Source organism: Squalius cephalus, assembly GCF_949319135.1.
Source record: "Squalius cephalus genome assembly, chromosome: 9".
In the NCBI taxonomy this organism is placed as follows: Eukaryota; Metazoa; Chordata; class Actinopteri; order Cypriniformes; family Leuciscidae; genus Squalius; species Squalius cephalus.
The window spans coordinates 9,221,867-9,233,518 of record NC_137130.1 but is presented as its reverse complement, the minus strand read 5'-3'; the positions used below and the strand labels follow the sequence as shown (position 1 = coordinate 9,233,518).

Sequence of the window (11,652 nt, the reverse complement as noted above, 5' to 3'; positions counted from 1 at the left end):
TAAATATCAGTGAAACAAACGTCGTATCTGTTCTTCTCCATGTCTGCCTATACATTTCTATACATAAACAGCACATTTAAAAGCCAAGGGGTCCCCATGAAAACATCCAGTGGCATAGTATTATGATAGGGAACTGACGCAAATCCTAGTTTCGTTTCTCTGTTTAATTCCTGCATTCAGTTCGTTTAGGTCTCGCTTTCTCAGAAAACGCGTGCTTGCCTTGCTGGCTATGCCATGAGTTTCACAACCCCCTCCCTCCCTTCCTCCAGACCGCAGCCTATCAGCATGAAATACTGCTCCACGGATGTGCTCCAAATGTCTTTTTTATTGGTTGAAGGAACTTAGCTACTTATAATGAATGTTTTTTTTATTTATTTATGTATGTATTTATTATTAATTTCTAGTGTGTCGCTAAGTTTCTGTTTTCTCAGCAGTTCCTATTCTGTAATCAGTGATGGTCAAGGGAGGGCTGCGCTTCGCTGGAACAGCCATTCGCTAAAGGGGCGTGGTTATAGTTTACGCACTAGAACATTATTGGTTGTCATCACTAGAATATTTACATATGGTAATTACAGCATTCCGATTGGCCTACAATGACAGCGTGGGCTGTAACCTGCGTCAGTTTTTCATGCATAACCATTTGGGGGCTACTAAAGAGAATAAAAGTCTGAAGCAGAGACAGTTTAATCTACGTGTGTCTTGTCTACTTAGCCTGAGAAATACTGCTTTGTGCCTTGACCCAACTTACATGTTGAAAGGTAATTTTCTGTTATGTTGTCTAAGCGTTTTATCTGTGTTCGCTCTTGTAAAAGGCTGTGGGAAAACTGAAGAATAATGTAATGTAATGTCATGTAAAGCAGTTTTGTTTACCATGCATGGAATGAAACATCAGACATAGTATATTATTTTATTCTGTTACATACAGCTTTAAAACTAATGGATATTAATTGTATGATAGAATAGAAGCATTTAATTAATCTCTAAAATTATATTTAGTCCTTTACTCTAACTCATGTCGTAAAAGGACAGTAATGAGTGTGAACGTCATTAAACCCTTGATTTTAAGTGGTTTTAATGGATGAGCACAGCACTAAAACGCTAATATTATGTTTATTAAATAAAAAAAAACTTTTTATCAAAGTATAATTTATTATTAAATAATATTACATTTTTATAACACATTTTATTTATTTTATTTTATTAACTGTTGTGATTATTATTATTATTATTAGCTTAATGCCTAATGTTAACATAACTGCGCATAAAACAAGGTGTTTATTTATTTATTTATTTATTTGACAGGGATAACTTTGCTGCAAATGCACCAGAATTAGTCAAAAGGCTATTTTTCATCCGTTGTCCCTGGACAGATCTTAAAATTGTCTACCTAAAAAAAACACAATAAGAAGATTACAGTGAACAATACAAATATAAAAAGCAGTAAAACAGATATAACTCTTCAAATCCTGTTGATAAATACAGTGTACAAGTTTACTATAATACAGACATTATGTTAAAAAAAATTGAATTACTAAAAAAAAATTAAATTAGTGTTAGGTGACAAACGTCAACACAGACAGGATGTAGTATGTAAACAGTTAAAGTATTACAGTAAGTCATAATGGTTTGCATTTTATGTTTGCAGATGACGTTGTGGAACCAGCTTCAGCTGCTGGACTCTCTGTATTTGGAGCAAGTGGACCAGCTTTACGATGAGGCTTTCCCCATGGAGATCCGACAGTATCTCAGTCAATGGATTGAGAGTCATGACTGGTGAGATTTTTTTGTAATTTCATATTTCATTTGATTTACAGTAGTAGCATCACGAATTGCTGAAAATATTTTTTTTTGCGCATTATTATTGGTTGCAGGGAATCCGTTGCATGTAATGTATCCTTGGCCACCCTGCGCTTCCATGAGCTCCTCAACCAACTGGATGAGCACTACAGCCGTCTCAACCTGGGAAACAACTTCCTCTTACAGCATAATATACGCAAAATTAAGCGTAACCTACAGGTGCAAAAAAAGATTACATTCAATTGAATTATTTTCATTATTCTAGAATGAAATGGTAATGGAATTTATCGTCTCCCATTAGGAGCACTTCCAGGAGGATCCTGTTCACATGGCTATGATCATAGCGAACACTCTGAAGGAAGAGAGAAAGATACTGGAAACTGCACTTAGTACACAAGTAAGGCTTTTAGTCTTTCGTTGGTTGTACTTTGTTTTACAGTCCTGTTCCCCATGTACATACTATGTACTTAATATAGTAATAATAACTACAGTAGGTACTAACCTTCAACCTACTCCTAAACCTAATCTCCTTAACCCATGTAGTTTCCTTATATTACCCAAGACTTACTTGGATAAGTACACTAAGTTCACATAAATGCACCTAAAGTACAAGTGTTGCGTCACAGCTGTCATTTCAAACTTTCGCTTGTGTTGTCATTCATCTCTGTAATTTTGTTTTTAGGGTAAAGGTAACTCATCACAGGGGAATTTCATGATGGAACAACAAAATGATTTGGGCAATAAAATCAACAATTTGAAGACGAGCGTGCAGGTAAAACATCTCAGTGAATAATGACTAGGTCTGATATTGAATCTTTTTGGGTCTTTACCACAAAAATTACCCACATTTCCGAAAAACTATGTCTAGAAAGTGACTACAATTTATTTGTGGAATATTTGCCTCTCTATAGGAAATAGAACAGGACATTCAGGTTTTGGAGGACGTACAAGATGAGTATGACTTCAAGAGAAAGACCTTGCAGAGTCGAGGTAACAGATACATTCTTAGCATTTCGCCCTGGTATGATATCAGTTGACATTTTGAGATATCTGTTATTGATTAGATCAATGTTAAATTTTATAGATGTGTTTTTTTAACAGAGTTTGAATGAACTAATGATTTTAATTTGTATGGTTTCAGTGGAACTTGATATGAATGTCCACAAAACAAAAGAGATCCTGCAGGAGGAAATGGCAATTCGACAAATGTTTATGGGGCTAAGCATGAAAAGAGAGGTAGGTCGAGATGCCCCTGCACGCAGATAGTGTGTTCACATCAGTAGGAATGTGTTTAATGTTGCCCTTTTCTTCAGTATCATTTCTTTTCTACAAAATAGCATATATGTGTGCAGGTGGTGATAAAGGAAATGGCTAACGTACTGACTCTAGCAGAGCAGATCCAGCACACACTCATATCAGATGAGTTACCCGAGTGGAAGAAGCGTCAGCAGATGGCTTGCATCGGTGGGCCGCCCAATGCGTGTCTGGACCAGCTGCAGAGCTGGTGAGAACCTCTCCAAATTACCTGTATTGCAAGCAAAATAATGGGTGCTTTCCAAACGGAAGGCTGGATTCTAGTAAGGCTGCATATCTCGGCTGCCACGTCATCAAGCGCCACCGAAGGCCGTCTCAATTCGAAGGACCTTCGTTTCGCGCCCTTCATATAGCTCATTTTGAAGGTTGCATCAAGTGTATCCTATCCTTAAATCACCCACAATCCATTGCACACATTCCAATTCACAAAGAACCGATGAAAAGTGAGTAGGCATTATGAAGTGAGTAGTTCATTATGAAATGTAAGGAAATATAATGTTAACCATTAATAACTTAAAGGGATAGTTCACTTTGAAATTAAATTTTGGTATGTTTTAGCTTACCTCAAGGGCATCCAAGATGTAGGTGTCTTTTTTTCCGCAGTAGTTTCAATTTGGATATTTTTAGGTCAAACCGTTCTTGTCTGTCAGTCCTATAATGCAGGTCTGTGGTCACTGTCTCAAAGAGCATGCACAGAGTCCAAATTAAAACAATTCCCCATCGTCCAAATTAAACAATTCCCCATCGTAAGTACACATTGATGGCCTAAGACACGAAACGAGCGGTTTGTGTGAGAAAACGAACAGTATTTATATCGTTTTTACCTTTTGTACACAGCCACGTCCAAGTGATCTGAAGGCGCGGGCGCTTCCTATTGTGTGACGTGTGCGCAGACTGGTGCATAGATATATACACTAGATGTCAATGAACTGCCGTAGCCAAGGCGGCATCTATTGTATATATCTATGCACCAGTCTGCGCACACGTCACACAATAGGAAGCGCCCGCGCAGGCGCTAGGTAAAAACGATATAAATACTGTTCGTTTTCTCACACAAACCGCTCGTCTCGTGTCTTAGGCCATCAATGTGTACTTACGATGGGGAATTGTTTAATTTGGACGAAGGGGAATTGTTTTAATTTGGACTCTGTGCATGCTCTTTGAGACAGTGACCATAGACCTGCATTATCTGACTGAGAGACAAGAACGGTTTGACCTAAAAATATCAAAATTGAAACTACTGCGGAAAAAAAGACACCTACATCTTGGATGCCCTTGAGGTAAGCTAAAACATACCAAAATTTAATTTCAAAGTGAACTATCCCTTTAATTTTGTCTGTCATGTGATGTCGTTGGAAGAGGCAGGGGGAGTTATTTTGATTAAAGATTACAAGGGCATATGAATTTTAAAAAAATTATGATGTGTGCACAGATATATCATTTATTATAAATACTGGAATGTTCCAATCATTTTTATTTTTTATTTTATGGTGACTTTAAGATTTTCTATTTGCTAAGTAAATAATTTTTATTATCAAATAATTAGCTGGAGCTAATGAGCTCATATTGCCCGTATATTTGTTTTGGTGCTGTCCTTGGTACTGATGTATTGTTTTTCTATAATGAGCTACTGCATGAATTGTGCTGCAGGTTCACAGTGGTGGCAGAGTGTCTGCAGCAGATCCGTCAGCAGCTGAAGAAAGTTCAGGAACTGGTGCAGAAGTTCACCTACAACAACGACCCTCTCACTCTGGGCAAGAGCCAGCTGGATGAACAGGCACTTTCACTCTTCAAAAACCTTATATCAAAGTGAGACACAACACCGTAACTATTCTTCCCTTTATATGTAGAAGCTGCAGAAAGACAAACTGCTGGTTGTTGATACGAGGATTTGTGGGTTTAAGGTTCACGGGGGAATTTGAATGTATTCTGTGGTTTACGTCACTTCTGAAAGATTATAGTTTTGAACAGGATGACAGCGGTTGTGACGTGTCTTTCAGTTCTCTTGTAGTGGAGAGACAGCCGTGTATGCCCACACATCCTCAGAGACCCTTGGTGATAAAGACAGGAGTTCAATTCACAGTCAAGATCAGGTGGGTTAAAGTTACAGTCACTGACGCTCTTATGTCACTCAATTTAGATGCTATTTCAGTGATGTTGATGTGTAGCCAATATCCAATCTAAATATGTTTTATTATTTTGTAGATCACTAGTCAAACTCCCTGAACTGAACTGTCAACTGAAAGTAAAAGTCTCTATTGACAAGTAAGTCATTTCTATCTATCTATCTATCTATCTATCTATCTATCTATCTATCTATCTATCTATCTATCTATCTATCTATCTATCTATCTATCTATCTATCTATCTATCTATCTATCTATCTATCTATCTATCTATCTATCTATCTATCTATCTGCTGTGTATTCATACAGTATATTTGTTTTTCTCCTGCAGAGATTTAACAGAGAATGACACAGTAAAAGGGTACGTAACATATTACGCCGAAACTCAGAGTCCAAATGTGATCTATTACTATAATATGATGTTTCGAATGAGCCAATGTATTTAGATAGGTTAACAAACATTTAATTGTGGCCCACACAACAACCACAAAAGCTTCTGCAACCCACATTTGAACAAGACTGCAATCCTGCAACTATATTACTATACTGTACAGTATTACAGTGAGCAATGTAATAATCACTAGATAATAAGCCTGAAATACATAATGACAAACTCTGATTCTGTTTTGAATAAAATATTTTAATGGCTCACTATTAGCATTTTAATACATGCCACCAAAGCTCAAATAATCCAATTGTCTGTTTTCTAATGTCCTAGATGTAGAAAATTCAATATTTTAGGGACAACTTCTAAAGTTATCAACTTAGAGGAATCCAATGGATGTCTAGCAGCTGAATTTCGCCATTTGGTATGTTGTGGAAAACCCCAGGACAGACAGATAAGACATTATTGCACATCATAAATACATGTTAATGTCTGATTGAAAACTTACTGTTGCTCTCTTTTCTCCCCACAGCAATTAAAGGAAATGAAATGTAGCAACAGAACCAATGAGGTAGGCCATAAAACACATACATTGAAATGGATCATTATGAATGGCTGATGTTTTTTTCTTTTATTACAGACTTCTCTCATCATTTCTGAGGAGCTGCACTTACTTAGATTTGAAACTCAACTCGTTCAGCCAGAACTATGTGTTGATTTATCGGTAAGGTACTCTGAAACAGTTACAATGTCAATAACATGGGTAGACAAGACATTTGAGCTGTTGATCAGACCAGTAATTCTGACCTGACCTGTTTTATTGTGATTAAACAGAACATATCACTTCCTATTGTGGTGATCTCTCACGTGAATCAGTTACCTAGTGCCTGGGGCTCCATCTTATGGTACAACATGCTCTGCAGTGAACCCCACGTATGGCCGTTTCCCCTCATCAGTGTTTTTGTCCTCTGCTGATGCTTCCATTCTGACTCTCGCCGTCCATCTCTCGCTCTCTCTCTCAGAATCTGACGTTCTTCTTGAATCCGCCACCAGTGAAATGGGAGCATCTTTCAAAGGTCATAAGCTGGCAGTTTTCTTCTGTCACTAAACGAGCGCTGAACTCTGAGCAGCTGAGAACGCTGGCCGACAAACTTCTTGGTGAGTTTATTTATATTTTCTTATTTCTTGATAAAAAATATTACTTATATTTTCTTAATATATAGCACATTTTTTCAGATTTCATATTTGTTTTCAGGTCACGAAGCACAAGGTGACCCTGAGGGTCTCATTTACTGGAATACATTTTGTAAGGTAGGTTTATGGTAGTGACTGAAACAAAGACAGGAAAGTTGCTTTCGTTTTCTCACTTTTGTTTGTTCCTCTGCTGTCAGCACATGATTTACTGATAAAACAAAACCTAGAGACAAAACTGAGACTGTGGAAGAACCTGATACCAAATAGAACAGCTGGCCTTTTAGAACTCGACACTAACTGAATATATATACAGTATATATATATATATATGTATGTATATATATATATATATATATATATATGTATATATATATATATATATATATATGTATATATATATATATAAGCTGTAAGCAATACAAGAACGGGTATTGTTTAAAATTCATGGGTAACTTTGATGAAAGGTTTTGATTCACTTCAAATGGTGACTACTATATATATATACACATATATATGTATATATATATATTCACTTCAAATGGTGACTACTATATATATACACATATATATGTATATATATATATATTCACTTCAAATGGTGACTACTATATATATACACATATATATGTATATATATATATATATTCACTTCAAATGGTGACTACTATATATATACACATATATATGTATATATATATATATATATATATATATATATATATATATATATATATATATATATATATATATGTATATATATAGTAGTCACCATTTGAAGTGAATCAAAACCTTTCATCAAAGTTACCCATGAATTTTAAACAATACCCGTTCTTGTCTTAGGACAACTTTGATTAACTTTTTTGATCCACTTCAAATGTCTATACATACAGGTGAAACTCGAAAAATTCGAATATTGTGCAAAAGTTTGTGTATTTCAGTAATTCAAATTGAAAGGTGAAACTAATATATATATATACATTTGCATGATTATACTTTTCGGAGGGCCGACATTTCTATATTTAAAATCCTCTTTTTTTTAAATAAAAATAAAAATACAAATAAAATAAAAATAAATGAAATAATAAAATAAACGTGTGTGTTTTCACCTAGATGTCTCCTAATGAGAGGGGTCTAGCGTTCTGGCTGTGGATGGATGGAATTCTGGACCTTATTAAAAAACATCTGCTCAACATCTGGAATGATGGGTAAGAGTTCCATCATCATTATTATTATTATTTAATTCCAATTCTAATTTCAGTTTGAAATTAACAAAGTTAAAGTCAACACGATTTCAACATTCACCCCATTTTCTTTATTAATATATCTTTCTGCTCTTATTGTGTATGATTCAACAGTCTGCGTTATTCCAAATAAAACAAATTGCGGTAACCCTTTATTTTACAGTGGCATTTTTACATGTTACATGTAGCTACTATAGTAATAACTATAAATTATGCATAATTACATGCAACTAAGCTTAAACCAAACCAAACCCTAATCCTAACCCTATAGTAAGTACATGTAGTTACAGTACTTAAATGTACAATTACAGTGTAACAATGACAAATTTAATTCACATTGAAATTTGATGGATATTTTTATTCAATGCCACAAGCTGCCAAAAAACTTTATTTATATATTTTTTTAATTTCTCATAACAATATGCAGGTATATTATTGGGTTCATGAGTAAAGAGAGAGAGAAGGCTTTGTTGATAGACAAACTCCCGGGCACTTTCCTTCTGCGCTTCAGTGAAAGCTGTCGAGAAGGAGGAATCACCATCACATGGGTGGAGCATTCACAGGATGGTGTGTGCTGGTTTGAACTGAGTATTTTATAATCATTTTTTTAAAAACAATAATAGTGTGCATCTGGCAGTCTTTTACTGCACGTGAATGAGTATCAACATGTGTGTAAATTATAGGTAAACCTAAGATGCATTCGGTGAAGCCCTACACTAAATCAGATCTGGCGAACATCTCTTTGGCTAACGTCATCCGGGACTACACCCTCACTGCTTCAGAGGAGGTTCCAGTGAATCCCCTCGTCTACCTTTACCCAGACATCCCAAAAGATGACGCTTTTGGTCGCTACTATAGCAGCTCTTGTGATGGTAGATACACGTCCATTCATTCATTCATTGAGTAAAAAGAGGTGTAAGACATGAGTGTAAAATGTGGCCAAGATTATGATGCAGATCTCATGGGTGCAAAAAAAACATCACTATATAATACAAAAGGTACATAGTATATTTTAAAGGGATAGTTCACTCAAAAATTCTAATTCCATCATTATTTACTCATCCTCATGTCGTTCTAACCGCATAAGCCTTTGTTCATCTTCGGAACACAAATTAAGATATTTGTAATGAAATCTGAGTGATTTCTGTCCCTCCATTAAAAGTCTATTCACCCAAAACTCTGACACTTGAAAACATTCATAAAGACATTGTAAAAGAAATCCATATGAACCAAGCAGTTTAATCTTCCGAAGAGACACAATCGCTTTATATGATGAACAGATTTAATCTGATCAGCAAACAATGCTTACAGCATTTAAGTTTGCAAATTCATATTTATGTTCATATTTCATAATATTTCATTAAAAATATTAATTTGTGTTCAGAAGATAAATAAAAGTATTTTTTGGAATGACATGAGGTTGAGTAAATTATGACATTTTTGGGTTAACTATCCCTTTAATATATTACAGCACATTTCTCTTCTAACTGTATATATATTCTTACAGTATAGTGTCCCGAAATATATAGTCACACTTAACAATGAATTTCATTGCATTAAGAAACAAAATATTGAACCAAGTACCATTTTTTTTTTTTAAATGAGAGAGCACAAGCACTTCTTTCAAGCAAAATGGTTGACAAATAAAAATGAGTTTGATCTGAAGTCACAGAAAACAGATGTAAGTGGAACTGTGTTCAAAAGCATTTTAGGACCACTGTATGTTAGAGACCACGTGTTTTGTCAATATCGACACACCTTACATGTTCTTTTGTCCATCAGATTCAGAAGAGATGGAGATAGACAAACCCATCAAACCATATATAGACAGACGCATGATTTCTGTGTCAGAAAAGTAAGTACTTTTCCTTACTTTCTACTCTCTTTTTTATATGTGTATTTCTGTCTCTGAAAAACTATATTCATGTTTTATTTATCCATATTTTTAGCCCTGTTTCAAGACTCCAAAAGTGTTGAGCACATCAAGGCAACGCTGGTTTGAGGAACGTTTCTCCACCGATGCATCTAAATTTAATCCAAGTTTTTCGGGGGAGAAAATGATCCTGTTTCTAGAAGTACTGCATCTGTCACAACTATAATGAACGATGGAAACAGATAGTGATACCCAAAGGATTCATCTTTGCACAGATCTTCTCTCTACTAAATTAGTCATAAAAATATACTACATTTATTCTCCACTTCTTATGTGATGAAAAGGAGCCATTTTCTTTAGTCAAATTACAGAATACATTTACAGCTAAAACAGTGTAATCCTATTTCTTTATATATATATATATATATATATATATATATATATATATATATATATATATATATATATATATATATATATATATATATATATGTGTGTGTGTGTGTGTGTGTGTGTGAACATATGGTCAAGAAACTTGCATTTTGTTGTCACTGAGAATGTTTGTAATAATCATATTTAGTAAGTCTGTGTACCAGTCTCTCATGCTAGATTTTGCCATAATGAATACATGCAAATACTCTGTTTCTGTTAAGACATTTGTTTGAGAAAAACCTCCTCTCTTTTGAGAAGTACATATTTATTTTTGCACATCAAAACTTCAAAAATCTTTACTGTATATACCATTGCTTTAATTGCACAAACACACACACTGATTTCAGTCAGCCCAGGTACAGTCTAACAGAAATAAACAACAACCATCCCTCTGCAGTCAGTCACTGCTTCAGATCCAAGCTGGAATAATTGATCTATTTTTGAACATCAGACAGTGTTACATAATGTGAAGTACTAATAAAGACAAGTACATGCTTTTTATTCATGTAGTTTAAACGTTGTTGTTTTTTTGTTTCTCCACAGCAGGTTCTCTCATTCTATGGAAGCATATGGGTAGCAATATTCAATTTGAGAGATTGACAAAATTAAAAAGAAAATGTATTACAGAAATGATTAGGTATGTTTAACATGTTCAAGCAAAAACTGTAGCAAAATGATCATTTAAATGCAATTTTTCTTAATTGCATTTACACTCACAGTTAAGACACTTGACTGGAATTTTTTTTTTTTTGTGCTGCTTCGGTTTTTTAGATATTAAAGGAATATTTGTAGGTCATTCTGAGGTTACCCAGCCCCCACATGCTCCAAATAAAACAGTCTCGTTTGTTTGTGCTGGTTAAAGTTTTGTTTGTGCTGCTTCATTTAATTACAGGTGATGACGTCCCCAAAAAAACATGTAGACTAATGGAAAATGTCAATTTATGTAAAAATGCCATTTTACATATTGCATTGTCATTTTACATATTGCATTGAAATTTTGCATATTACATTTCAAATTGAATATTGCTACCCATATGCTTCCATATTTTTCATCCACCATCATACCAAAGCTTAAAGATAAAGTATGTAGTAAGTGTGTAGTATGTTCGTCTGAGGCCACTAGTGGCAACAAACAGAACTGCAAAATGAAACTAAATATTATTATTTTTTTAAATGCAACGAATTGACACGCTTATCTTTTAATGAAGAATTACTTATCGCCCACAACGTGCCACAGGTACATTTATAATGGTAAATTAGAAAAGGTTACGTTGAACTTTCAAGCAATCA

General features: G+C 34.6%; 1 protein-coding gene across 2 annotated transcripts; it reads left to right on the top strand.

Moving 5' to 3' along the window:
* Nucleotides 1–667: 667 nt before the first annotated feature.
* Nucleotides 668–10,354, top strand: LOC307164301 (signal transducer and activator of transcription 1-like). 2 transcript variants are annotated; one of them, XM_079880958.1, is made up of 23 exons: nucleotides 668–758; nucleotides 1,646–1,773; nucleotides 1,872–2,016; nucleotides 2,099–2,194; nucleotides 2,480–2,569; nucleotides 2,709–2,787; nucleotides 2,939–3,033; nucleotides 3,150–3,301; nucleotides 4,762–4,920; nucleotides 5,112–5,204; nucleotides 5,317–5,376; nucleotides 5,569–5,598; nucleotides 5,956–6,046; nucleotides 6,155–6,193; nucleotides 6,263–6,346; nucleotides 6,457–6,555; nucleotides 6,645–6,780; nucleotides 6,878–6,933; nucleotides 7,927–8,021; nucleotides 8,485–8,624; nucleotides 8,741–8,929; nucleotides 9,840–9,912; nucleotides 10,007–10,354. In XM_079880958.1, exons 2-23 carry the CDS (start codon nucleotides 1,646–1,648, stop codon nucleotides 10,032–10,034), a joined length of 2,157 nt encoding a protein of 718 aa, XP_079737084.1. In that variant the 5' UTR covers nucleotides 668–758; the 3' UTR covers nucleotides 10,035–10,354. The 2 variants fall into 2 exon arrangements, with proteins under 2 accessions (XP_079737084.1, XP_079737083.1); XM_079880957.1 differs by having other exon boundaries at nucleotides 3,135–3,301.
* The last annotated feature ends 1,298 nt before the right edge of the window (nucleotides 10,355–11,652 follow it).

Bases quoted from the DNA above. Each gene is read 5' to 3' on its own strand.
- LOC307164301 (XM_079880957.1), top strand. From the start codon at position 1,646: ATGACGTTGTGGAACCAGCTTCAGCTGCTGGACTCTCTGTATTTGGAG. The intron at 3,034-3,134 runs GTAGGTCGAGAT...TCTACAAAATAG, and splicing joins GGCTAAGCATGAAAAGAGAG to CATATATGTGTGCAGGTGGT. The intron at 8,022-8,484 runs GTAAGAGTTCCA...AACAATATGCAG, and splicing joins CTCAACATCTGGAATGATGG to GTATATTATTGGGTTCATGA.